Source organism: Arabidopsis thaliana, assembly GCF_000001735.4.
Source record: "Arabidopsis thaliana chromosome 1 sequence".
Classification (NCBI taxonomy): domain Eukaryota; kingdom Viridiplantae; phylum Streptophyta; class Magnoliopsida; order Brassicales; family Brassicaceae; genus Arabidopsis; species Arabidopsis thaliana.
Genome location: NC_003070.9, coordinates 29117492 through 29143052, shown reverse-complemented (window position 1 = coordinate 29143052; position 25561 = coordinate 29117492). Strand labels below are relative to the sequence as shown.

At 36.4% G+C, this 25561-nt stretch overlaps 8 protein-coding genes across 10 annotated transcripts; 3 read left to right on the top strand and 5 right to left on the bottom strand.

Annotated features, from left to right (window-relative positions):
* The first annotated feature begins 2 nt into the window (after positions 1-2).
* AT1G77550 (tubulin-tyrosine ligase) lies at positions 3-4776 on the top strand. The gene is made up of 15 exons (NM_106404.6): positions 3-354; positions 442-672; positions 800-924; positions 1009-1222; positions 1368-1493; positions 1603-1859; positions 2357-2464; positions 2660-2801; positions 2912-3077; positions 3215-3372; positions 3454-3777; positions 3860-3934; positions 4019-4088; positions 4169-4326; positions 4417-4776. The coding sequence occupies exons 1-15, from the start codon at positions 88-90 to the stop codon at positions 4561-4563; spliced, it is 2568 nt and encodes an 855-aa protein (NP_177879.3). The 5' UTR covers positions 3-87; the 3' UTR covers positions 4564-4776.
* AT1G77540 (Acyl-CoA N-acyltransferases (NAT) superfamily protein) lies at positions 4771-5427 on the top strand. Its single transcript, NM_106403.4, has 2 exons — positions 4771-5143; positions 5220-5427. The coding sequence occupies exons 1-2, from the start codon at positions 4871-4873 to the stop codon at positions 5289-5291; spliced, it is 345 nt and encodes a 114-aa protein (NP_565157.1). The 5' UTR covers positions 4771-4870; the 3' UTR covers positions 5292-5427.
* AT1G77530 (O-methyltransferase family protein) lies at positions 5413-7149 on the bottom strand. 2 transcript variants are annotated; one of them, NM_106402.2, is made up of 4 exons: positions 6547-7149; positions 6171-6481; positions 6012-6076; positions 5413-5929 (listed from the first exon to the last, which is right to left on the bottom strand). In NM_106402.2, exons 1-4 carry the CDS (start codon positions 7014-7016, stop codon positions 5630-5632), a joined length of 1146 nt encoding a protein of 381 aa, NP_177877.1. In that variant the 5' UTR covers positions 7017-7149; the 3' UTR covers positions 5413-5629. The 2 variants fall into 2 exon arrangements, with proteins under 2 accessions (NP_177877.1, NP_001323016.1); NM_001334785.1 differs by having other exon boundaries at positions 6012-6481.
* Positions 7150-8521: 1372 nt separating this feature from the next.
* On the top strand, positions 8522-9117 carry AT1G77525 (defensin-like protein). Its single transcript, NM_001124138.2, has 2 exons — positions 8522-8681; positions 8850-9117. Exons 1-2 carry the CDS (start codon positions 8615-8617, stop codon positions 9020-9022), a joined length of 240 nt encoding a protein of 79 aa, NP_001117610.1. The 5' UTR covers positions 8522-8614; the 3' UTR covers positions 9023-9117.
* Positions 9118-10780: 1663 nt separating this feature from the next.
* On the bottom strand, positions 10781-12678 carry AT1G77520 (O-methyltransferase family protein). Its single transcript, NM_106401.4, has 4 exons — positions 12027-12678; positions 11589-11899; positions 11425-11489; positions 10781-11345 (listed from the first exon to the last, which is right to left on the bottom strand). The coding sequence occupies exons 1-4, from the start codon at positions 12494-12496 to the stop codon at positions 11046-11048; spliced, it is 1146 nt and encodes a 381-aa protein (NP_177876.1). The 5' UTR covers positions 12497-12678; the 3' UTR covers positions 10781-11045.
* A 674-nt stretch (positions 12679-13352) lies between these two features.
* On the bottom strand, positions 13353-16405 carry PDIL1-2 (PDI-like 1-2). Its single transcript, NM_106400.3, has 10 exons — positions 16142-16405; positions 15873-15903; positions 15494-15781; positions 15225-15410; positions 14996-15121; positions 14577-14714; positions 14357-14476; positions 14142-14259; positions 13946-14058; positions 13353-13856 (listed from the first exon to the last, which is right to left on the bottom strand). Exons 1-10 carry the CDS (start codon positions 16309-16311, stop codon positions 13620-13622), a joined length of 1527 nt encoding a protein of 508 aa, NP_177875.1. The 5' UTR covers positions 16312-16405; the 3' UTR covers positions 13353-13619.
* A 1443-nt stretch (positions 16406-17848) lies between these two features.
* Positions 17849-21827, bottom strand: AT1G77500 (DUF630 family protein, putative (DUF630 and DUF632)). The gene is made up of 4 exons (NM_106399.4): positions 19827-21827; positions 19260-19468; positions 18922-19145; positions 17849-18848 (listed from the first exon to the last, which is right to left on the bottom strand). The coding sequence occupies exons 1-4, from the start codon at positions 21298-21300 to the stop codon at positions 18116-18118; spliced, it is 2640 nt and encodes an 879-aa protein (NP_177874.1). The 5' UTR covers positions 21301-21827; the 3' UTR covers positions 17849-18115.
* Positions 21828-21959: 132 nt separating this feature from the next.
* On the bottom strand, positions 21960-25553 carry TAPX (thylakoidal ascorbate peroxidase). 2 transcript variants are annotated; one of them, NM_001334784.1, is made up of 13 exons: positions 25183-25511; positions 24981-25115; positions 24721-24841; positions 24539-24639; positions 24359-24446; positions 24188-24255; positions 24017-24103; positions 23852-23926; positions 23666-23743; positions 23466-23570; positions 23279-23338; positions 23039-23186; positions 22186-22420 (listed from the first exon to the last, which is right to left on the bottom strand). In NM_001334784.1, the coding sequence occupies exons 1-13, from the start codon at positions 25363-25365 to the stop codon at positions 22404-22406; spliced, it is 1266 nt and encodes a 421-aa protein (NP_001321064.1). In that variant the 5' UTR covers positions 25366-25511; the 3' UTR covers positions 22186-22403. The 2 variants fall into 2 exon arrangements, with proteins under 2 accessions (NP_177873.1, NP_001321064.1); NM_106398.3 differs by having other exon boundaries at positions 21960-23186; positions 25183-25553.
* Between the last annotated feature and the right edge of the window lie 8 nt (positions 25554-25561).

Genomic DNA, 25561 nt, shown 5'->3' with positions numbered 1-25561 from the left:
AAAATTAACCCTATTATATCACTCCCACTTCTCTTCTTCTTCTGTCGCCGAAAACGCAGCTTAAGCTAAAACCCCTCAGAGAGAACAATGAGCAAAATCGAGAGCTTTGATGATTTCGTCAAAGTACATGGAATACTTTTGGCGGCTTCAGGTTTGCCGCCGAAGCTTTACCCACGCCTCTTCGAGAAACTTGCTTACGATACTTTTGATGGCGGCGATTACTTCCAAATCGAATCCTGCGAGGATGATCAGCGACGGAAGCTTCTCCTCACTGCCGAATCTATGCCTAAAGATTCTGACGTCTTCCTTGTCGATCACGCCTGGACTTTTCGTCTTCCCGATGCCTATAAGCAGGTAACGCCTACTCTCACTCTCGAAAGAAGCTTATTGAATTTTGGATTGGTGATGAAGCTTAAGGTTTGTTTTAATCTCTTACTTCAGCTTAAGGAAATTCCTGGATTGGCTGAGAGGATGGCTTCTTTGATGAGTGTTGATATTGATGTGGATGCTGGAGAAGAAGAAGTGGCAGAGGAACTCTCTGTTGATCAGATAATTGACAATGAAATTCGTTATGCAGCAGATAAAGGATATGACTCTTTGAGATGGTTGGAGTTGGAGGGTCTTGGTGTTGATGACTCATTGTTGTCCCTGCATTTGCCTAGTAAATTTCAGGCATGTCTTTAGATCTTTCTTCTCCTTTAGTACTTTCATGCTAGACTCTAGCTCAGATGGTGAAGGTTTATTTCAAATGCTAGATTCTAAAGCTTCTTTGTTTGTGCTGCTGCCATTTTTTGGGTAGGATTTAGTGGCGCTTAGTCTTATCGGGAACAAAATAGAGAGTGCGGATGTGGTTATACAAGAGATTGTGAAGTTTAAGAATCTGAAGGCTTTGTGGCTGAATGACAATCCTGTTCTTCAGAAGAGGTAATCATGCATTTACAAAATATATGGATGTGTGTGGATATATAATTAATTTCTCATGTATTTCTTTTTTATGATTATTTTCAGTGAACGTCAGATGGCTGACGAAATATTGCAAGGCTGTCCGAGTCTTGAGATTTACAACTCGTGTTTTACCCCTAATTATGGGTTATGGGCACTTGGTTTCTGTGGAGATATCTTTGGGAAGGATAATCCTGGTTGTGTTCAGCAGGATCAACCCTTGTGCAATGTCACCTCACTTGACCTTTCAAACCGGTCAATACACAATCTAGTCAATAAGGTCAGTTTTGTCCCCCTACTTTCTCTCAGAGAGGCAGGGAGTGTAGTTTATTGACCGTAGAGGCTACAAGCATTGACGAAGGTGTATGTTTCAATTTTGTATTTTACGTGCCTGATTTATCTGCCTTTGCTTTCTTCATTTTCAGGCATTCTCTGTGCACGAGATGCCATTACTTTCTCATTTAAATATTCGTGGAAACTCATTGGATCAGAATTCTGTTGGAGAACTACTTGAAGTCTTGAAGCTCTTCCCTTCACTGTCTTCATTAGAGGTAAATGTTGGAAGTTGTCCTTATTCAGATACAAATTGAGGTTACTGTACAAAGTTAACTAAAATTTATTTATGCAGAGATGAGCTCACGTGTTACTTCTTGTTTGTAGGTTGACATACCTGGACCTCTTGGAATTAATGCTCTAGAGATTCTTGAATCGCTCTCAAACCTTTCTTTACTAAATGGCGTTGATACGGCAAAAATTTTGGAAACTGGAAAGCATGTTGTTGACTCAATGCTTCAACCACGCATTCCTGAGCTGAATCCTGATGATACTCTTGTTGATCGTGTTCTTGATGCAATGTGGTTGTATGCGCTGAATTATCGCCTTGCGGATGATGAAAAGCTTGATGAAACTTCTTTATGGTATGCAATGTTTCTCTTTTTTTTTGCTATATTAGAATTAGTGCGGTGGATTTGCTGGGGATAAGAAATAAAACTCACGGCTGTTTATATTTACTATTTAAACTATCATAACAATTTTCAGTTAAATAGACAAATTAGAGAAATCCAATATTTAATATTTGTGACGATTCTAATCCAACACTGAAAGCTGAAAGAGTTACCACTCTTTGTATGTCGGAATGACCATTTTCACTTTTGGAATGTATTCTCACCCTAGCATTTGTTTCTCTAGACTAAAGCCTTCTTTGATTTGACTGGGCGAGGTCTCCTTTGGTGTATATATGTGCAAAATTTCTATAGTATTGGGAATGAACATTTGATGCTAGTCTACTTCTTAAGAGGTTAGAATTAGGAGGGGGAATCAAACAGTTTATGGATAGTCTTGTCTGTAGTTCTTGGGCACATAATTTTTGGATATGTATGACTGTGAGTGGTGCAGTGATATCACTTTTTCGCAGGTATGTGATGGATGAATTGGGTTCAGCTTTGAGGCATAGTGATGAACCCAATTTCAAAGTAGCTCCCTTCCTTTTCATGCCTTCTGGGAAACTAGAATCTGCTGTGAGGTAGCAACTTTTAAAAAATTTCCTGCACTGCTCCTCGTATTTGTTAAATTCAACTTCTATGCGCTGTAAACACGTGTTATGTTGCTATAGTTCAAAAGTGTAATGTGGATTGACATGCGCTTCTTGATCAGGGCTCACATGTCATGTATGCAAATATTTTCTATCTTCATGTTTATTTGGTTTTATATGTTCCAGCTATTCGGTAATGTGGCCTATAAAGCATTCTCAAAAAGGTGATGAGTGCACTCGTGATTTTCTATCTGGTATTGGGGAGGACAAACAGCGGTCTGCGAGACTCACAGCCTGGTTTCAAACTCCTGAGAATTATTTTATTCATGTACTTCCTCGGTGTCCTCTTTAGCTTTCTGTTCATTAGCAGACTTCCTTTCCTCTCATTTCATACAAAGATTTTTGTTAATTAACAGATTCGCTGTCATGATTTCCTAGGAATTTGAGAAATACCAACAGAAACTGCAGGCCAAAGCCTTCGAGTCAAAACCTTCCAACCCTTCAGTTTCCCGAAGCATACAGCATAGTGATGGGTCTCCTTTGCTGGTTTACACGGATCTACCTCAAGTTGAAGAATTTCTGACACGCCCAGAATTTGTGATCAGTATGTGATTTGATCCATTTTTCATGATATCTACGTCTCATTGGATGGATATACTAAGCAATCGTCTGCATAAATGCATTAGACGAATCAAGAATTTTCTTTGTGTTTTCTGAGTTGTGTCACTTGCCTGCCTGCAGCAAATGAACCAAAAGATGCAGACATATTATGGACAAGTGTACAGGTGGATGATGAGCTCAAAAAAGAGGTGGGAATAACAGATGACCAGTACATAAATCAGTTTCCCTTTGAGGCATGTCTTGTTATGAAGCATCATCTTGCAGAGACTATTCAAATGGTAAATTCAGCAGATTATACCCTTAGATTATCATAGCACGTTAGTAACTTGTTTCTGAAATCCCTATGTTTTGCTTTACAGGGTTATGGATCTCCAAAATGGTTACAGCCTACCTATAATCTTGAAACCCAATTGTCCCAGTTTATTGGGGACTATTGTGTCCGCAAACGTGATCAATTGAACAATTTGTGGATCTTGAAACCATGGAACATGGCACGGACAATCGACACAAGTATAACCGATAATTTATCTGCTATCATCCGCATGATGGAAACTGGTCCCAAGATCTGCCAGAAGTACATAGAGCACCCTGCTTTGTTCAAGGGGAACAAGTTTGATCTGCGATATGTTGTGCTAGTGCGGAGTATTGACCCGCTGGAGATTTACCTAATAGAGATATTTTGGGTAATGCTTATTTTAATTTTCATTACAACCAATACAAGCGCTTATTTACTCATATATATCAATCCTATATGTTTGATTTCAGGTTAGGTTGTCCAACAATCCATATTCATTGGAAAAGCACAGTTTCTTTGAATATGAAACTCACTTCACTGTCATGGTATTAGTTAAGAACACTCTTTCCACATAATGATTCAGCAACTCTCGTTTTCCCTTTTCATGTTCATTCTCTTATGCGTTTCAGAACTATGGTCGGAAGTTGAATCACAAGCCCACGGCAGAGTTTGTGAGAGAATTTGAACAAGAACATAACGGTATACACTATATTTGGGTTTACTTTCTCCAGATTTTTATGCATTTCATTTTGTCAATAACACAATTCAACTCTCAATAGTTAAATGGATGGATATCCATGAGAAGGTGAAGCAGGTGATACGGGCAGTGTTTGAGGCGGCAGCTCTCGCGCATCCAGAGATGCAATCCCCCAAATCTAGAGCAATGTACGGAGTAGATGTAATGCTCGATAGCTCCTTCGAGCCAAAAATTTTGGAGGTTCGTTACTAAAACTACCTGACATATACTTGTTTCCTTGAGAAAAACTCTTGGAAATTGCAAGTTCTCATGATTGTCTATGCAACGCAGGTTACATACTGTCCTGATTGCATGCGGGCTTGCAAATATGACATGGAAACCATAGATGGAAAAGGTATTGTTAAAGGCGGAGATTTCTTCAATAATGTATTCGGGTGCCTCTTCTTAGACGAGACTGCACACGTTACTCCATTGTGAGCTCAATTGGCAGAGAGAAGAGAGAAGATGGTTGGTTTAGTTCCAAACTAGAATGGTTTTATTTATAATCATGTCTTTTGTAAGTTATGCACAATGAGAGTTTTGCTTTATTAGCTACATTGTGGAAAATTGAAATCCTAATGTACGTTTATTAGCTACATTTAGCCAATGAAGCTTTCGTTATTTTAAAATCTTAAAAGTCCTCCTAAAAATTATTCATAACAGAACACCGCGGTTAATAGGCCCATTAATAGGCCCGATAAGAATCAGATAAAGAAACATTCCTTCGATTTACGTTTATTGACAAATGACGAACACGGCGGCGACAACGGAGGCGAAGATGGCGACAGAGCCACCAAAGATAGTGTGGAACGAAGGCAAAAGGCGATTCGAGACGGAGGATCACGAAGCTTTCATAGAATACAAGATGAGAAACAACGGTAAAGTGATGGATCTGGTTCATACTTACGTTCCTTCATTCAAACGAGGATTAGGTTTAGCTTCTCATCTCTGCGTCGCCGCTTTCGAACACGCCTCTTCTCACTCCATCTCCATCATCCCTTCTTGCTCCTACGTTTCGGTACGAATTTCTTTTAAAAATCTACTCGAAATTCTGGATCTTGAAATTGAATTCGTGAGCTTTGTGTATTTTGCAGGATACGTTTCTTCCTCGAAACCCATCATGGAAGCCTCTGATTCATTCAGAGGTATTCAAGTCTAGCATTTGAATAACACTTGTTTCTCATTGTGCTCTGTAATAAGTAAATGTCGTTTGATGATTGTAATCAAAATGAGAGTAAATGAATATTTTATGAATCCTACTGCTTTCGATAGCAATGAATCGAAATTGGGATTTACTAGCTCGTGCTTTTTGGTGCAATCAAACTCAAAGGTTACAGTAAGAAAACATTATAGAAACGTTGTCGGAGCATAAGAAGAAATGTTTCAATTACAAACCTAAAGCAAACACCCTTTCACAATTATTATTACAATCTGTTAATATAATACACTAAACAATCTTGAAAAGAAAACTTAGCATGTAGCAGAATTCGTGAATTCCAAATCCTTATTTGTGGAATTCGATAACAGAATATGAATAAGAAAGACATATGATTTCACATAGAAGAAAGCCTGACGCAAACGCTAAATTCTCGAACTGCGAAAGAGATCGCTCTTTACCACCAGAGCATTGTGTTAACATCAACAAGTCCATGCCCAACACGGTGTTACACGAAAAGTCATTAGGCTTTGGTTCCATTGGTGTAATCATCTCTACAATGATCACTTTACCTTTTTCCGGTAGACTTTTCCAACAATTTTTCAGAATCTTTATACAATCCTCGTCTCCCCAATCATGTAGTATCCACTGTCAATAACTTAACCATATTATATTTCGAAAATAATGAGACTCAATTATAATTTATCGATTCATAAACATATAAACTTACTTTCATAAAGATGGCATCTCCTTTTGGAACTTCAATAAACATGTCTCCGGAGACATGCTTGACTCCTATCATTAGTATTAGTCAAACCATACAAAAGATTTAGGAGGTACATTAGTTAGTAATACTAGCACAGCAAATATACTAAGTATAGTTTTGTACCTGGATAAAAAGGAGCTTGGGTTAAAACTTGAGCTAAGTCGAAATTAACACCTTTGATATGAGGATACTTGGAAGTGATGAGACCTAATATGGTGCCGATACCTCCTCCTACATCCACCAAAGTGTTAACATCTTCAAATCCTCTGTATTCTTCTAGAACCTTCTTCATGACCATTGTGGAAGATTCCGACATTGCGCGGTGAAACAACTTAGAGAACTGGTCATCCGAACTAATATATTCGAAAAGTCTCATGTCGTGGGCAGAGCTGAATGCATCTTTTCCTTCTAGTATCACATCCTTGAGATTTGTCCTATATATGGAATTTTTTCAAAAAAAATATCTTCAAATGTTCATTTACGTTTTATGTTCACTAACCATGTTTTGAGAATGACTTGGCTATGGAGCAACAATAACAAGGACGAGAGAGAACCAGAGCCGTCACTATCTTTCAAGAAGTACTTGCAAATCGGTTCAGCTGCATATACTCTCTCGATCTTTCCGGTTTGACCATTTTCTCTGCTTTCAACCATACAACACTTCAAGATCGAGTGGCTTACAAGTAACCGCAGCATCCGGTCCAGCAATACCGGCGCCTCCGGGTTAGTGGGTTTGTTTGGGAGACTAACGGCTATCTCAGACGGTGAGAGCCACGTGCCGTTGCTAGCAGCAGCGATCGTATCAATGACTCCAAGCTCTAAGGCGGCTTTGAGAACCATGGGGAAAGCCACGGCGTTGACTATACTCTCCGCTTGCAAGCTCACCATTTTCTCGTCGATTTCTTGTTCTTCTTTGGTTAAACCCGGTTTAGGGTAAGTGGTTAAGGGATCTTGAAGATGGTTTGACATAATTGTCGATATAGGTTGAAAGATTGAAGAAGATGATAACAAAGGTAGAGTTGATTTGAGGATGTGGTTTTAACTTTCACAGTTAGTGATGTTTTTATAAGGAGAAATCCCAAAGACAAGTGGACTGATTATGTTTAATACTAATTTATTGTCACGGGGATGGACAAAAAGATGATGGTTCATGTATTTTTTTTTGAATAAAAGATGATGGTTCATGTAGATAGTTTGCGATTGTTGTTGTTGTTGTTGTTTTGATATAGATAACAATGGCAAAGAAGATTGAATTCGAGATTCACACTAGTGCCATGCACTGAGACGCGTGTAGTAGTACTCAAATGCGAATTAAAAGTTAACTAATGAAAGATGCGTCAGAGTTTTCATTTTTTTCTTCACATCGAAAAGGTTAAAATAGAATATCGACGATTATAAAAAAAAAAACTACAAATTTTAAAACGGTCAACTATATAAAACATACGATGCGATAGGAAAGAAAATCATAACCAAAGTTTGGTGATATCTTCAGTTTCAGTATGCTTATTGTGGTGATAAACAAAGATTTATTATGGACAACACTAAGTCACTAACTGGTATCATGATATATATTTCAAGGAAAACCTCTTTTTCAGAGAAAAAGATATATTTCTAGAAATCTCACAATTAAAGGGAAATTACTGCAATTATAATTTTTCAATATATGACCATAATAAAACTGACACTTTAGGAATCTTTGCAAATTAATTATTTAATGGTAATTTTAGATTATTTCTTAAAATTGTGAAATTTTTGTAAATCAAAACTAATAATAATAATAATGATATTAATAAATTCCAACGAGAAGGGATCATAATCTATATATATTAATTATCCCAAAAAAGGAAACAAAATAATTGTGAAATTTTTGTAAATCAAAACTAATCATAGTAATGATAATATTAATAAATTCCAACGAGAAGGGATCATAATCCATATATATTAATTATCCAAAAAAGGAAACAATGTCATAATTTTTAATAGTAATTTCTTAAAACCAATTTATTATTAACAGGTGGATGATGATTTAAATGCATAAGAAGAGAAAAGAAAAAAAATAATTATATATGCAAGTAAAGTCATATTACTCACTTTGTCGTTCTATTATTTTTTCTCAAATATCAATGCATAATTTATTATGACTATTAATAATTTGCAATCTTTTTCTATTGGTTAATTTTTAAAATAAATGTTAGATACTATATTTATGGGTATTTAATATTAGAATAACAAAACATTTATGGTCTCTTAAACTTTGTGCTTATTTAGAAAATATTATAATCTGGAACGTTGGGAGTGTAGATTAGCTGTCAAATATATGATTTATTACTTAAATGTGTTTATCTTATTTAGGTTATTCTTTTAATAAATATTTTGGTTTGACTCTCAAATTGGCATTAATTATTTTGGTCAAACTTAACTTTATTGCCTTTAATTTGAGTAAGAATAAAAAAATATCTGTGTGTGTGTTGTCTGTATATATATGTAGACATTGTTGATAAGAAAAAATATTCAGTACCAGATAAACACAACAACAAAAGAAAAAATATAGACATATCATTTGCATCATGAAATCTGTTAGTGCGTGTGTGGTTCTTTGTGTTCTCATGTTTTTCGTGATGTATAATGCTAAAGGTGAGATATATATAATTCATATAATTTCGATTGTTTATATACTTGCTTAATATGAAAACATTGACTGATGAAAAAATGTTATGAATGTAAATTTTTGTGTTATCAATTTTGTATTTATCTAACACGTTTCATCCACCATCTAATATTTTTGTGGTTGATATGAAACAGTGGAGGCAGAAGATCGTCCACCTGTACTTGTTGAATACTTTCCGGGAACATATTGTAGTCCAATTCGTGCTCGGGGTCCTCAACAGTGCAAAGATGAAACTAAGGATCCTTACTATCCTAATTGCGTTTGTATAAATCAAGCAAGTGGACATGATTGTTCATGTACTCATTGATAAGTTTCCTTTATATGTATGCGTTACTGAATCTTGAGAACTAAATCTATTTAATAAAAATTAGATATTTATCTTTGATTTATGTGTCATGGCCGGGTAGGAAATAAATTTGATTCATAAAAATTCAAAATACCCTAAATAAAATATCCCTCGAGAGCAATGTAATAGTTTACAAAACCAATCCATTTTTGAGCGTTGAAGTTCCCATTATCTGTGATTTATCGTATAATCTCCACTCTAAGAATTACCAATCTGTGGATGATTCGATTTGATTCCTAAATTAGCCGCGTCTTATTGTATCAATCAAAGCTTTAGGATTGTGATGAGTTTCGTATTTTATTTTGTGGTGGTATTCTGATCATGTCACACAATTCAGGCTCACATAATGAAATGGAATGAATACATGTTTAGTTCTCTTTTATTTATTTATAATTCCATAGCGAAAACAAAAGTAGGGGTCAACCGAACCACGTGAATCAGGATATCACTTTCTTCTAACCCACGCAGGAAAATATCTTTAAGGAAGCACTAACTTGTGATTGATCCTATAATCATTTAAAAGCGTCATACTATTATTAAATTTTTAAGTCTATAATAAAATTTTAAATCCAAAAACAGTGTGTGTTTTAATGTTAGAAAGTAATCTATAGTAACATTGAACCATACCGAGTAGAGGTGGGCAAAGCTCAGAGTTCTTTCGTCAACTTGTTGTTCTTCTTTGCTTAGACGCGTTGAGTTTGCAATTGTTTTAATCGTTGCTGGTAAAACTCATGGGTGGGTAGGCTTGTTGAATACAAATCCACCATGTGAAACACATGGCTGAAGTCCAAGGCCAGTTGGCGTACTACATGCAGTAAAATTGTTTCAAGTGAGAATATAATTAAACTTAGGCTAACAATTTTAAAACATTGAGTTGATTACATATTTGCAATATACTATTAAATCAGCATATGTCTTGAAAATATGTAATCAACTCAAAAAATTCCACCTTGAATTATATTCTGTTTATTCCTTGATTCTCTTTTACCACCCGAGCATTGTGTTAACATCAACAACTCCATGATTCGTTCATTATTAAAAAAAATATCTTTCAAGTGGATGTTAAGAAAATTAAAATGAAATCTTTCAGGTGATTTAACAAGATCCGTCGGTCCACCAAACCACGTGAATCAGGATATCACTTTTTTGTAACCCGTTCAGGAACTACCAACTACTCATTGATCCTATAATCATTTAACAACGTCGTACTAAAATTATTTTTTAAATCCAAATATATTGTACTTTTAATGTTAAAAACTTAATTTAGTTTTTTAAATTAGACTTTTTAAATATTTCTTTGTCATCCCATTATGTATAAGTTGGAAAGACAATAATTAAAGTAACATTATATATTTTCCCTTTGAGGCTATAATGAAATCGTTATTCGACAAAAAAAAAAGTAACATTTTAAAAAAGCAACTTTCTTCCGGTGAGAGCTACCATACCCGTTACTAATTCTACGGCTTGTTGAGTACAAGTCCACCATGTGAAACACCTGGTCGAAGCCTAGGGCCATCTGGCCTACATGCTGTGAAATAGTTTCAATCAAGAAGCTGAATTCAGGGAACAAGGATCCACATATATTGAATTGGAATGCAATTGCATGTACTGATTAATGTTTGTACCTATAGTTTAGTCATAATTTATGTGTTATTATGGAATTTGTGAAAAAAGATATATGTTGAATTTAATAGTAGTGTAAATGAGTTCACTCAATGTTTTAAAATCCGGACCGACCTGGTCAGACCGTTAAACCCGTGATCAAGCTTCAAGCAGTAATTTACAAACCTAATGCGAATACACACTTTTATACTTATCCGAATTTATTTCTTACACACCGTTTATTAATACTAAAACAACCATAATCTTGAACAATGAAAAGGCTCAAACCAATACCAAACTATATTACATGCAATAAAAGCCATTTAACAAAACAGAAAAAGTTACGTATATATTGTTTTCTTTTCTTTCTTAAATTCCAAATTTATTTGTGGAATTCGATAACAGAATACGAATAAGCAAGACAAATGATTTCACATCGAAGAAAACCTGACGCAAACGCCAAATTCTCGAACTGTGAAAGAGATCTCTCTTTACCACCAGAGCATTGGGTTAACATCAACAAGTCCATGGCAAAGACAGTGTTAGAAGATAAGTCACCACCCTTTGGTTCCTTTGGTGTAACAAACTCTACAATAATAATCTTCCCTTTTTCCGGTAGACTTTTCCAACAATTTTTCAGAATCTTTATACAATCCTCGTCTCCCCAATCATGTAGTATCCACTGTCAATCATTTAACAAAATTTTAATAATTAGCTTTAGAGATATAAATTTATCTATTTTCATATATTTATAAACTTACTTTCATAAAGACGGCATCTCCCTTTGGAACTTCTACAAACATGTCTCCAGATACATGCTCGACTCCTTTGATTTAATAGGTACAACAAAAAGTAGGTTTAAGTGGTAGCTATGAAACTAGCAGTACTTCAATATTTATCAAATATATTAATTAGTATTGTATACCTGGATAAAAAGGAGCTTGGGTTAAAACTTGAGCTAAGTCGAAATTAACACCTTTGATATGAGGATACTTAGAAGTGACTAAACCTAAAACAGTGCCATTTCCTCCTCCAACATCCACCAAAGTGTTAACATCTTCAAATCCTCTATATACGTCTAGAACCTTCTTCATGATCATGGTGGAAGGTTCCGACATTGCACGATTAAACAACTCAGCAAATGGTTGATCCGAATTTATGTATTCGAAGATTTTCATGCCGTGGGCAGAGTTGAATGCATCTCTTCCTTCTAGTATCACATCTTTAAGATTTGTCCTGTACGTGAAAGAAAAATCTTCATTTATTCATTTTTTATACAAAATATATTTTTGTAAATAAGTTGGTTATATATTAACTGATTTAATGTAATTTGACTTTTAAAAAAAACTAGCGAAGTACGTACCAAGTCTTGAAAAACACTTGGGTATGGAGCAACATGAACAGAGGCACGAGAGATCCTGTACCATCACTATCTCTCAAAAAATACTTGCAAACCGGTTCGGCTGCATATACCCTCTCGATCTTTCCGGTTCGACCGTTCTCTCCGGTTTCAATCATACGGCACTTCAAGATCGAGTGGCTGACAAGTAAGCTCAGCATCCGGTCAAGCAACACCGGCGCCTCCGGGTTGGTGGGTTTGGTTGGGAGACTACACGCTATCTCACACGGTGAGAGCCACGTGTCGTTTCCTGCAGCAGCGATGGTGTCGATGACGCCAAGCTCGAAGGCGGCTTTGAGAACCATAGGGAAAGCCACGGTGTTCACGATACTCTCTGCTTGCAAGCTTACCATTTTCTCGTCCACTTCTTGTTCTTCTTTGGTTAAAACCGGTTTTGGGTAAGTAGGTAAGGGATCTTGAAGATGGTTTGTCATTATTGTTGTTGGTTATAAGAAATTAATGTGGTTTCAACATGGAGAGTTAGTGCCATTATATAGGGAAACAATCTGAAGCCAAGTGTATCGTATACTATTTTAGTTTCCTTGGGAATTCGTGAAATAAATGAAAGATACATATCATGAATTGTTGGGATGGGTTCAAGTACTTCTTTACGATTGCAACTATATATGCCTGATTATGGTGAACACTTTACATATTCAAAATATATGATTTTTAACATGCACTGATCAGTATATGTCTACACTTCAATCCAAAATTTTCCGATGATTAGAAAAAATTATACATGTCATCAGCGAAAGCTATTAATTCTGTCAAATACGATATACACAATGCTTGGACACACAAATAAATCATGTAGTATATTAACAGGACCATTGGGTCCACGAAACCACATGAATCAGGCTATCACTTTAAGGAGCCATCAGAGCTAGTTCATTGGTGTAATATGTAGTAGATATTTGTCGTCTTTCTATCTTCGAATATATATATCAAATTATTTATCATTTGTTGGTATGTATATTGCGATCATCATTTGTCATGTCATTGTCATATGATTCGGATTAAAGTTGCCCTTTACCTATACAAATTTAATTAACCTCGAAGGTTAGTTGAATATCTTTTGGTAAGGGAGAAACACTCACACACAGTATTAAATTCAAAAGTAACGTTTTAAAGATATTCAACTAAAATTTTCATATTCTTACTGCAACTTTTCCTATTAATCACATTGTATATAAACTGAACTTTTCATATTTATATACTTGTTATATATTTGACCACATTGTTGATTCTATCTCAGAGATTGAGATTTGAGAGTTTGGCTCTATCGGTGAACGAACAAAATCAACAGGACGATTTACCGAACAGTCCACCAAAAATGATAGACGTACCAAACTAACCAACCCTATGGTCAAATCATAAAACAGATTAAATGATTATTAGGTTTAACTTTTTATTAATGGGGATAATTTTGGGTTCGAACAAGAGAGCAAAAAAGATAAAACTGTAAAACTGCTAAAGAAAAAAGAAGATTCTGTTGGATATGGTGAAGAAGAGAAACGCTCCTACTCAAATTCCGAAACAAAACTCATGAGATTTCTACAGCTCGTCCTTTGCGGCCGTTTCCTCGGTCTTCTTAGGTTCCTCACTCTTGGTAGACTCTTCTCCATGAGAAGTTGGCTTCTTCTCACTGTTCTTCTCAACGAAGTTTATGAAGTCTTCCTTTGTCCTGTCTCCTTCGTACACTACAACATTTCCGCTCGCTGACCTGAAGTAAATGGTCGGGAATCCTTTCACATCGAAGGTATCACTTGGGATATCATTTGCGGTTGCGTCCTGCACAGACACAGACACGGTTAAGTCAATCCAGGAGGAGTATATCAAGTTATAGTTTGACATGTAAAGAACATAAAAGAGAGGCTTACCAATTTTGCTATGATCACACTTGGGTCGTTCTGGAATGACAAAGCCACTTCGTCCAAGATTGGAGCAAGTTTTTGACAATGTCCACACCATGGTGCATAGAACTCAATCAAGACTGATAGATAAATTGATGTTTATCAGTCTTGCGTTCGCAAAAAAATTGAAACCATTATTAGAGTTTTCAAATAATGTACTCACCATTCTTTCCAGACTTGAAAACTATGTCGTCAAGGCTCTCGGCAACAACAACCTTCACAGGTTCGTTGTTCTCAGCTGGAATAGGTTGGGATTTTTTGTGGACAGCAACTTTTCCGTCCTGAAGAAAACATGTTGTTTGTTTAGGTTATATTGATTTTATACGTACTTCTTTTTTCATAAAACCTTGTGTGAATGTGTGCAAAAGAGAATGAAACCTGGAAGTCCTTGAACCATGATTCAATCTGGTCAACCTCAACGTTGACTTTCAAATACTTCTTGTTATCTGGGGTCTGGATGATGATGAGGGGAACTTGGCTCTCTTCGAGTCCAAAGTACTGTTAAACCAATACATGAAAAGAAAAAAATTTCTTAGAGATGTGTTAACATTGGCATGAGAAAATGATAATAAGAGACAAAACTTAAATGTGTAGTAACCTGGAAAGCGCCTTGGCTGCTCTCTGCATCACCAACAAGGAAGGCAAGACTTTGATCTTTGTTGGATGTAGCTACTTCACGGTACTTTGATTTTAGAGCTTCAGCTGTTGCTCCAGTGAAGTTAACGAACATCATCGCCTGAAATTTCAGAAACAGAACAAATGCTTTTACAATTATCTAGAGAACTATGATGCTATTACCCAAATTCAATCACTACTTTATGATATCACAGCTTTTGTCATAGTTAACACTACCACCGGCAAAGAAAAGCTTTTAACCTTCAAGCACATACTAAATTACTAAACTACCATCTTCAGAAATCTAAAATACTTGTCCAGTAAAAATGCAAGGCATAACTGAAAACGTCCATTAATGTATTGCACTGCAGTGAGATCCAAAATAACTTTACTGAGAATTACCTTAGTGGCAGGGCTTTCAAAGAATTTGGCAACATAAGGGTGGTTGTTTGGATCACTGTCAAAGACGGTGACAAGTGGGATACTTGATTCTTTGACAAATTTCTCTAGAGCTTCCCCATTGAAGTCCTGAATCCATGATTCGCAAATCAAATAAATAATTTGAAACATTATTGCATAAAACTTGACTTCTCATTGATGTAATGTACAAAATGAAAAGGTTCCCCTTTACCTTGGAGTCAACAAACAATTCATCAAAAGGCTTGAACAGCCTCACTGCAGGTCCTTCCACAGACTCTCCACGAGGAAGAAACTTAGCATCCAAAGTGTGTGCGAAATCATAGTCAGCACGCAATTTCTCAGCAAGGGCCATGAAAGAATCAAACTCATCCCCGGATAATTTAGGGAACACTCCAACCTAAGACAACAGAGCTAGACATTAGTGCCTGCAATACTAATGGAAAAGAAACCAAGAAAAAATGATCCATTAGAGACACTTACAGCAACAACATTCTTTTCACCAACAACCTCAGTGGCAGAATCAGCTGACTTAATTTCAACAGAAGCAGGACCACTTTGCTTCTTCAAATAAGTGACAATACCCTCAGCTTCACGAGGTCCGTTGTAATCTTGAACCGACTTCCCTCCATTTCTCAAAATCTTAAGAGTGGGGAAACCCTGAATCTTGTACTCATTAGCAAATTCTTTGTTTGCTTCTTCACTAGCATCGATCTTGGCGAGAGCAAGAGGAGGGTTATGACTACTCAACTCTGATGCAGCCTTCTCGTACTGTAAACAATCAAATATAAACCATTTTAGCTAAAATAGATTGGTTTCACACACAAATCCTAAGAAAGTGATTTCAAAGCCAATTTCTCACCTCAGGAGCAAGCTTCTGGCAGTGACCACACCTGAAACAAAGCAAAAACACATAGATATCACGAATCAATTACAAATCAAGCATCGTTGTACCAAAGTATAGTCCTAAACACTTTATCTACAGAATTCGACTAGACGCAATCAATCAAAATCAAAAGCTTTGCGCCATTTAAATTAACACTAACCACGAATTTCACGACATAAGTCCATGGCAACAGAGATCTCTCACGAATAAGAAGAAATTGAAGAGTAGAGTAATAGAGAACTTACCAAGGGGCGTAGAACTCGACGACGATGAAATCGTGCTTGGAGATGGTTTCGGTGAAGTTAGAGTGATCGAGAGTCAAGACAAATTCCTTCGTCTCCTCGCTTCGTATAGAGGAAACGAATAGAGACAACAACAAAAGAATCGAAAAACACGCGAAACCCTTAAACGCCATTATTATCGCTCTCTCTTCTCTGTGAATATTCTTCTTGTGAATTCTTCTTCTTCTTCTCAATAGAGAAGATGATATTTATGAGCGCATTTCTTACACTGGAAATTACGAAATCGCTGGATGATTACTGGTCATACATACACGTGGAGAGTTTTCATTGGATAAACCTCGTCATTGGTTTTTCATTAACTTTTGGGCAAGTAATAATTGTCATTGACTCTTTGACCCACAGCGGTTATTGATATTTCAATATTTACTTCCATAATCAACCATTGAAAAGAAAATCACAATTAGGAGAAAGTTATTTCTTAATTTTTCTCTATTTTAAATAGCATTAGATTTTCTCATTATTATATCCTGCTGAGTCAACATAATAATGTAATGTGCATTTTAAAAAAAATAACTGACCAAAAAAAAATGAAAGCCATGGTGGTTTGACTTTGATACATAATTAGCCAGTATTGATAACCCTAAACCATAGATCATGCCTAACCATAGTATCTCTCCCGTTTTGACATTGTGAAGCCATATGGCAACATAGCCCATTTCTGCACTTGTAAAAATGATTTTTAAGTTCTAGACTATTGTCTTTGTAATTGTACCTACACTGATGATTTATTAAGTTGTGTGATAATGAACAAAATGCATAAAACTACTAAATACGAATCCAAAACATGAGAAATCTTTGATAGTTTTGTAGTTTATGCATGTCAACTTGTCAAGAGTTTGAAACTATCGCCTGCAACATTGTGCATAGTTTGAAACTATTTACCTTGTTGTGAATTTGTGATTTTTCATATCTAAATTTCATATTTTTTTCCAAGTTAAGTTATGAAAAATGTCACAGTAGTTTACAGTAGAACCTCATAAATTAATACTCTATAAATTAATAACCTCTGTAAATTAATAAATTCTTCCGGTCCCAAGTTGGGACCAGTGTAAAAAGTTACACAAATCGATAAATTAATAAGATAATAATTTTTTTGAAAATTCTATGTAAATATATGGTCCCATTTATATTATAAATTAATAATTGTATAAATATATCAAATATATATATATATTATATGTAAAAAAATTCTGTAAAATATATTTATAATAATTTTTTGCTTAAATTCATATTTGTTCTTTGTTTGACTATAGTTTTCATATTTTAGTGTATCAAAATTTTTGGTATTGTTTTCTAGTCATTATTATTATGTTATACTTGTAACTGGTTCTAGAAATATATTTTCTATAATGAAAAAATCTCATAAAGTTTTTTAAAAAGTTACTAAATTAAGAAAATCTCTCTATAAATTAATATTTATTAATTTATCGATAAATTAATACCTCTATAAATTAATAAAATTTTGCAGTCCAAACATTATTAATTTATAAAGGTTTTACTGTATATGTAATTTTTCTTTTCTTCTTCCAAAACTGATCCAATAGTTGACAATTCATCATAATCGTTCTTAGTTTAAGTTCTAGCCATTATAGATACTCTATTATAGTCTTATAGACATAGATCATGCCTAACCATACTCTCTAATCTATTCCACATAGCTTTATCCTATTTTCCTTTTAATCTCAACCAGGAACAGTCATATTACATTCTTTTTAATTCAGCAAGTAACGGCTTACAAGGCAAACTAGATATCTTCTTCTTCACCATTTAAAAACGGTTTACAAGGGAAACTAACCAACCAATAATTGAATATGAACTCATCTATACAACAATTTCCTTCTATATAGACCTATGTCTAATTTGCAAGTAACAAAACTTCAAAACGGTGCAAAAATGTGGTAAGTCCACACTCTCTACTCAAGAAGAGGTCTGAGGATGTTGAAGCCTAACAATTTCATGAGCTTTCACAACTTCTGATGTGAATTTTCTCAGTGCCCCGAAAATGGGAACTAAACCAGCTTTTAAGCTGCTCGAAGACGCGTTGTTCACAAGCTTAATGGTTTCTTTACCCTTACCTCTCTCCTCGACTAGCCTCTTCCTCATTGAATCTAAATCCACTTTCAAATCATCCAAAGCTGATATCCCGCTCTCTGACCGACCTTTCGAAACCACACTTCTCTCTGACTCTGCATCTCGCTGCTCAGATTGCGCTTTTACCCTTTGCTCTTCTTCTTGCTTCTCCCATAGCTCGTGTAGGCTTGAAGCAAAACCTTGCATTGCATTGGTCACATTCTCTCCAGATATTCTACACATTGCTTCTTGCCAATCTTTGCAAATGATAAAGATGGGCGGTGCACCGATCTGGCTAGGAGAGAAAGGAGCGATTCCGTCATCGGTTGCCTCGGGTTCATAGTGAAGGCATTTCGTGAGCCATCCGCTTAGGAACTGGACGTATGATTTCTGGGTGTTGACCCAGTTGTTGAAGCTGATGCACCATTCTCTAAGCTCTATCTCAAGATCAAGAATTGCTGTAGAGCCAGAGTCATTTTGTAAGGTTGTGTTCGCCTTTAGAGATCGAACCTTGCTCTCCCTGATCGCCTGAAACTGTTTCTGGTGGCACCTCAGCATTGACCTCCACATTCTTATCAACCTTCAAAACACAAAATATCAGTTTTTTCAGCTTAATCTGTAAAAAGATGTCAAAATATAGAGAGATGATTTACCCGTGAATTAACTGTATCAACTGTGGCTGCAACTCTTCATCTCTAAGTTTATGGATTCTGCTGGAAATCGAATCAACTGATCTTATACAAACATCGATTTTGGTCAGAAGCTTCCTAATGGCTGCCCGAGTAGCATCGATCTTGATAGATTCTGCTCCATGACTATCCATTTTTTTTAGTCTCCTGCACTTCTCTTCATAGATAGCACGAAGCTTTTCTTCGTCCTGCCATCACACGCAAATCACAATTTAACATCACGCAAGAATCTATATGTGATATAGATTCCCATTAGTGATTCAGAAACACAAAGCTGCATCAAATATTAAAAATATTAATACCTTGACTTCCTTGTACAGTTTCTTTTCCCACGCATACAGTTTCTCTAAGGTTGATGAGAGGTTTCCATTGAAGCCTCCATTAACATCTTGTCCATTGTATGATTTCGCCATTTTTCGAGTTCTAGATGTTAAACGTATTGATAGTCTGGGCTGAGAGTGCGATGACCGTGTGGATGGTGCTACCAGATACATGATCCTGGATAAGATAACTGAAAAGCAAAACTTTTCATTTAAAACCCCACCAAACAAAACAGTAAAAAAGACCTTCATCTAAAAAGCAGTGCGGACAGAATACATGGTTCATAGTTCAACACCAAGCAAATCAGTCTAAACCACAATAATTTAAGATACTTTCCCATTATATTGGAATTTAGAGTTTTCAACATTTCTGTTCATATTACAATTCATCAAATAACCATTAAACTTAAGTTTATCAGCATTACTTTGTAACCATGACATAACATTGCAAAATTTAAACGCATGGGTTACAAAAGCAGATAGTTTTATTCTAGCTGTAAACTAATGCATGATCATGGCTAGCAAAACATACGAGTTAAGACACAGTACCTTTAACGCCATTGTTTTTATGCTGATAAGGCAACTTGCCGACTTCAAGTAACAAAGCAACCTCCTTCCCACAAGAAGAAGCAATCTCGAACTCACTCTTGATCTCCTTAACAACTTCTCTGAGATCCCTAGTGGCATGAATCGACAAACTGGATAAGCTACTTATCTTGGAAGATTCAACATCAAAAGACGAAGTGCTCGTTGTTTCCTCCAACTCAAAGCTCACTCCTTTTTTCCTCCCATACTGTTCTTCTACTTCTCTCGAGCTCTTTGTCCCAGCCCCATGACTGATTGAACTGATGCTGCTACTCTTTCCTTCACCACCATTAACATAGTGAAACTCCGATTCTACATCACTTCCTGAAAAAGACGAAATTGTCTCTGAATCCAATGAGCTCTCAGTGACTTGTTCTGGCATTGGAACTTCCCTTTTGTTAATGTTCCTCTCAGGAAAAACGTTGTGCTTGTGCTCGTCTCTGTGTTCTTTAACCTTCTCCAATCCTGGTCTCTTGGGACGTCTATACACTTGCTTGATAACTTCTTGCTCTGTTACTTCTTCTAGCTCAGGAATCCCTTCTCTTTCTCTAACTTCCTTCGAATCAGGACTGCTTGAGATTGACGCCATTCCCATCGGATAATATCCCGAAGCACGAGAACGGGCGTTGCTGTAATCATAAGTATCAAACACATTCAAAAAATCCCAAGTTGAAACCGTAGGTGGTGACGGAGGAGGTAACGGAGACGGCGATCTCCGTTGCACTCCTGTGTTTCTAAATCCAGAATCCGACGGCCATTGCGCGTTCTCCTCCACTCGATGATTCTCCGGTTGGAAAATGAACGGTCGTGATTGTGGCGCAGATTTCTTCATGTAATACATTCCTCGATTTCCGTATGGATTCTCACCTGTGTAATTCGGGTAACCCGGTTGATAATTACCCGATGAATAACCGGTCGGGTAACTGAATGGGTAACCGGGTGGATAACCAGGTGGGTAAACCGGTGGAGCATAGTTTGTTGGATGATAACCGGAAGGAAATGATTCCGTTGACCGCTCTTGTTCTGGAGTGCTAGTAATTTGGATATGATCCTTAGATCCAACTTCTGATTCGGATTCGGATCCGGAGCTTAGATGCAAATGCGAATCATCATCAGTGTCTTCTTCTTCGATGACGGAATGAGAAATTGAGGTGGTTGAAGAAGGAGAAATCCTCTTGTGTTTCGTCGGTTTCCCTTCGTCGGACGGAAGTGTAAGAACTGGAGAATCCGGCGAAGAAGAAGAAGAAAAACCAGCTACGACTTCGTCGTCAACGAAACGTTGAATAGCTTCACCGACGTCGGAGAGAGACTGGAAGTAAGTTAGGTGAGCGACAGCGAGAGCAGAACGATGATACGACGCCGCTTTAAGCAGCTCCTTTCGTTCTCTACAGAGAATCACTATTGGTTGATTATCTACTTTTGATCCTCCGCAACCCATAACGTCGGAACTCTAGACGTTTGCTTCAAATCTCATTCTGCTTCCACTCCGATCATCATCGGACATGGACGGAACAGAGCAAAGTTCACTTTTTTTGTTGAAGAAACAGAGCAAAGTTTAGCTTTTTCTAAGGAACAGAGCAAAATTGTGATTTGAAGAACCTAAGTAAGAATTTTCGTGAAAACGAGTTTTATACGAGTGATGGAGGAGGAAAAAGCAGAAGAATCCATGGTTGCTGATTTATATGAAAACGTGAAAACATGAATCAGAGGAGAAAGACAAATGAAAGAAAACAAAAAAGGAAATTTCAAAGTCGTCGTCTTGCAATTAAATTTTCAACTTTTTAGTAAATTTAATGGATAAAGATGTGCGAAGAAGAAAGCTAGGGGATCTGGGCAATATATTAATTGCATATTGAATTGGGGAAGAAGAAAGTGGCCGCGATGAGGAACGAAAAAAGATTTTAATATCTGAAATTCTTCGCAATTCACCGGGAGAGACTGTCAACGAAGGAGACGTGTATTCTTTTTTTGTTTTGTCGTCTACGTGTATTTGTCATTTTCACAATTGACGCGGGAATTTAGTTTTTTACGATATTTTCCCTAAAGATTAAGATTTGTTTAGTTTTGGTCCCTACTAATTTTGCCCATTATTTCTATTTTTGTGCACACATGACACAACAGCAGTACAACGCACCATGATGTAAAAAAAGTTCTCTTAATAAATTTCACATTTTTCCCATATCATAATGTCGTTGATAACAAAATAATGCATCTATAACATGAGACATTAAGACTATTGGATGAAAAAGTAGGACATGTGCTACCAAAATCAAGCTCACATGCACTTCATTATCCCAATCACCAAACAGCCAAATCCATAGCATAATGTTTCCTCAAAATCAATATAATACTAACATGATTGCAATATACTATATGAAATTAGTTTCGTCATAAAATACAGAGGAAACATAAGCTCAATCATATATACAAAAGTAAAAGAGGGAAAAGTTTCAAATATCGATTAGAACAATGGGATTGATTGAGTCTGACCAATCCCATCGGTTCACCGTAAGCATTCTTGCGTCACTAGAAGAAGGAACATCATTTTCCATACCAACCTAAATTCATACATCTTTCTAGATTCAGAATTTAATATTTAAAGTTGGTTGTTGTTAAGTACACATTGATTATCCCAACAAACTAAATATTAGTTAGCCAATAGTCTTCCTGGGTATTAAAAAAATTGAGAAGAGAAGGACCGATCAAGCATAACTATGCACGTTTATTATGTCACACGTGGTGTTGTAAAAGTTCTCTAAACCTGTTCATGAAAAAAATAATCACCTTTGTTTGTATAGATTTGGAAACAAGTACGATGGTCGATGGTTAACCTAATCCAAGCGACAAGACTTTTCTTTCTTTACAAAAAGAGAAGAATCTTTAATGAATCTCAAAAAAACTTATTTTAATTTTTGAATCTATTCGTGCAAAGGCGTAGCAGTGATTCACACACATTATTTTAGTATCCTATACTTAAGAAACTCACACTAATCTCAAAATTCTAAAAACCAAATAAACAATGTTATTTATAAGGTGATTTTATTCAAGCAAACTTTAACAATGATGTTTTTGTTTGCAAGGAATATATGATCACCACGTAATTATGTATGTAGGTAAGAGAAATCAAAATATATAATTTGTCAATTAGAAACCAGAGAAATCGGAGTTGTTATTACCACCAAAGAGAGTGGACAAGAGGACCAAAACGCCAATGGCAATTATGATGTTGAGGAAGTAATTTGTGGGTAATGGCTTATCTGGGCTTCCTCCAATTGCTTCATACTCTGCTCTTATCTTCTTTTTCATCGAATCCGAAAGCTCCTTCTGCAAAATATTGCCGGAGAGATTAAAAACAAGAACCGAATCCTATATTAGAATAAGCTACACAAGCGCATTTTTGTTTTGTAAGGACAAACCTTTCCCGTAGAATACTTTGCAGCTACGAACTTCTCTGGAACGTTTTCAATGACTATGCCCTGATTAGTTTCATAGTGACACATTAGCAGTTTTAGATTTTAAGTCACTGAACTGGATTTTAAACGTATGGTTTATAATGGTATACACAAGTGCATAGATATTAGATTTTCTCCCCTTTCCTTGTACCTCGGGAGGATCAAATTTTGCACCGAGATTGCTAAGCTTGGCATGGGCTTCAGCGTAGTCCTTGAAAAATGCAGCCACATCTTCAGCATACTTCTCTGCATAGTTCTGTAAGAAACTATTGTTTTTAAAAACATTTCCTCTTAAGTAACAGTGAACTACTAATTCTGAGGCATCTTATTAGCAATCACTGTTGTTTAAACCTTGAATGAAGGATCTTCAAATAGCGCCGCATCAGTGGGTAACACCAGAAGATCGTCGTCCCTCTTTTCTTTGATATCCTGCAAAGTCATAGAAGTCAATGGTTGATAAAACTATTTTTAGAAAACTTCATAGAAAACTCTTTTTCAGTCCCAAACCAAGTTACTAAGAAAGATAGAGAGATAGACCTTGAAATAAGAGTTGTCGAACTTGAGCCATTTCACTGTCCATGACTGTCCTCCTGCTTCTCCAGGTCCAGTTTTCTGCCATTTTGAACGTTTCCATAACATCTCTCTACACTATCATCCCTAGAACTATATATAAGGTAGCTTCAGTTTGTCGTTTATTAATACCGTGTACTTTGTCTCAGGTTTTCCCCAACCACTACGGTCTGGTCTGGCTCTCCCTAAGGTATGTGCACCAGACAAGGCAACTATTTCCTGTTTGTCAAAAAGAATATTCAGAATAACAAAAATATTCACGTTTGACATGAATAACACAAAAGAGAACAAAATCAAAATAACCTTGTCATCAAGTCCCATTCTGTAGAAAACATCTCTCAAATGATCAGCTGGTGAAGGAGGTCCAGCATCTAAACATAGCATATTTCACCTCGTTATTTCAATTAGTCCATAAACAAAATCTGAAACAAACTCATAGAAGACATGAAACAGACAATGGAAAGATTAGTTAACCAGGGAGTCTTCCTTCTTCTGGACACTGTTCAGGTGCTACAACATCAACTCTCCCATATTTCATCGGGATATCAGGACCACCAGCCTCCTGAAGTTTTATTTATTTCTAGAGTTATCAGTAAAGCCTTAAGACCAAAATAGTTTCCTAATAGGCCAAGCCCAAGAAAAGTGAAGAAAGACCTCTATTGCTGTGGCACTAGCTAACTGGAATAAGTCCGCATAAGAGATGTTAGGATACTTGTCTTTGAGAGGCTGAATGAGCTTTAAAGCATTAAGCAGACCTGTAAATGTCAAAAGTAGAATATCAAGACACCAAATAAAAGTCTTAAGCCACAATGCATGTGAAATGATGAAACCAGTACCAGCATTTGCAGCATGCTTAAGCTCAGCCTCAAACCTAAGACTTCCATTAGCTCCACCTCTCAGTGGCCACTCCTCAATATTCTTGTTATAAGTACCAGCATCGTGCCACCCCAATCTAACCTGCAATGAAACATGTAACACAAAGCAACATGACTCACAAAATTCCTCCAATATCTTTAGTAACAAGCAAAGAACTATTACTTCCATGAATTCAAAAATTCCCTGTCCTATCATCATGAAGAAGAGAAAGATACTTCACCAAGATGGGATGGCAAAACTTAGTCCGGAGAAGAACTTTGATATCTTCTTTAGCGCTTATCAATTGAGCTGCATCAGAAGCGGCACATTTTGGTGAAATCATCCTCGTGCTCGTCCCATTGATCGGATGTTTTTTCTAAAATCAACAGAAAATGTTATGTTCGGAGAGAAATTTACAAAAAGTATGAATGAAGTACGAATACCTGAAGCACGAAGGAGGAGTGAGGAAACAGAGAAGAAGATGCGACGCTTCCAAGAGAATGTGGCGATGTAGAGGAAGAAAGAGCAACGACAGGGGACGAGGACGAAGAGGTGACGGCGGGGGAAAGAGAGACTCTGGTGGAGGAACAGAGTAAGTGAGAGGCGGCGGAGAGAGAAACAGACATTGTCACGTACGGTGGCGAAACGGCGGAGAGAAAACGCCGGAAGAAGAGAAATGAAAAGACACGTGTCAATAATGCGTTGCCAGTTGGATCTATTTGGAGTCACCCACTCATAACTGGATATTGGATAATGATTTCTATCAGCTGATTCACAGGTGAACGTCACGCGCCTAACATTTGAATAGTTTTAGAGTTTATG

Excerpts from the sequence above, each read along its gene's own strand:
- AT1G77550 (NM_106404.6), top strand. The coding sequence starts at position 88 with ATGAGCAAAATCGAGAGCTTTGATGATTTCGTCAAAGTACATGGAATA. Across the intron at positions 3,778-3,859 it reads ACCTAATAGAGATATTTTGG|GTTAGGTTGTCCAACAATCC; the intron begins GTAATGCTTATT and ends GTTTGATTTCAG. Across the intron at positions 3,935-4,018 it reads AAACTCACTTCACTGTCATG|AACTATGGTCGGAAGTTGAA; the intron begins GTATTAGTTAAG and ends TATGCGTTTCAG.
- AT1G77540 (NM_106403.4), top strand. The coding sequence starts at position 4,871 with ATGACGAACACGGCGGCGACAACGGAGGCGAAGATGGCGACAGAGCCA. Across the intron at positions 5,144-5,219 it reads CTTCTTGCTCCTACGTTTCG|GATACGTTTCTTCCTCGAAA; the intron begins GTACGAATTTCT and ends TGTATTTTGCAG.
- AT1G77530 (NM_106402.2), bottom strand. The coding sequence starts at position 7,016 with ATGTCAAACCATCTTCAAGATCCCTTAACCACTTACCCTAAACCGGGT. Across the intron at positions 6,482-6,546 it reads CAAGTCATTCTCAAAACATG|GACAAATCTCAAGGATGTGA; the intron begins GTTAGTGAACAT and ends TTCCATATATAG. Across the intron at positions 5,930-6,011 it reads GAGATGCCATCTTTATGAAA|TGGATACTACATGATTGGGG; the intron begins GTAAGTTTATAT and ends AGTTATTGACAG.
- AT1G77525 (NM_001124138.2), top strand. The coding sequence starts at position 8,615 with ATGAAATCTGTTAGTGCGTGTGTGGTTCTTTGTGTTCTCATGTTTTTC. Across the intron at positions 8,682-8,849 it reads CGTGATGTATAATGCTAAAG|TGGAGGCAGAAGATCGTCCA; the intron begins GTGAGATATATA and ends GATATGAAACAG.
- AT1G77520 (NM_106401.4), bottom strand. The coding sequence starts at position 12,496 with ATGACAAACCATCTTCAAGATCCCTTACCTACTTACCCAAAACCGGTT. Across the intron at positions 11,900-12,026 it reads CAAGTGTTTTTCAAGACTTG|GACAAATCTTAAAGATGTGA; the intron begins GTACGTACTTCG and ends TTTCACGTACAG. Across the intron at positions 11,346-11,424 it reads GAGATGCCGTCTTTATGAAA|TGGATACTACATGATTGGGG; the intron begins GTAAGTTTATAA and ends AATGATTGACAG.
- PDIL1-2 (NM_106400.3), bottom strand. The coding sequence starts at position 16,311 with ATGGCGTTTAAGGGTTTCGCGTGTTTTTCGATTCTTTTGTTGTTGTCT. Across the intron at positions 14,715-14,995 it reads TTGAAAGCCCTGCCACTAAG|GCGATGATGTTCGTTAACTT; the intron begins GTAATTCTCAGT and ends CTGAAATTTCAG. Across the intron at positions 13,857-13,945 it reads GTGTGATCATAGCAAAATTG|GACGCAACCGCAAATGATAT; the intron begins GTAAGCCTCTCT and ends GTGTCTGTGCAG.
- AT1G77500 (NM_106399.4), bottom strand. The coding sequence starts at position 21,300 with ATGGGTTGCGGAGGATCAAAAGTAGATAATCAACCAATAGTGATTCTC. Across the intron at positions 19,146-19,259 it reads AACTGTACAAGGAAGTCAAG|GACGAAGAAAAGCTTCGTGC; the intron begins GTATTAATATTT and ends GTGTGATGGCAG. Across the intron at positions 18,849-18,921 it reads TTGATACAGTTAATTCACGG|GTTGATAAGAATGTGGAGGT; the intron begins GTAAATCATCTC and ends TGTGTTTTGAAG.
- TAPX (NM_106398.3), bottom strand. The coding sequence starts at position 25,365 with ATGTCTGTTTCTCTCTCCGCCGCCTCTCACTTACTCTGTTCCTCCACC. Across the intron at positions 24,447-24,538 it reads CTAGTGCCACAGCAATAGAG|GAGGCTGGTGGTCCTGATAT; the intron begins GTCTTTCTTCAC and ends ATAAAACTTCAG. Across the intron at positions 24,104-24,187 it reads GAATGGGACTTGATGACAAG|GAAATAGTTGCCTTGTCTGG; the intron begins GTTATTTTGATT and ends TTTGACAAACAG.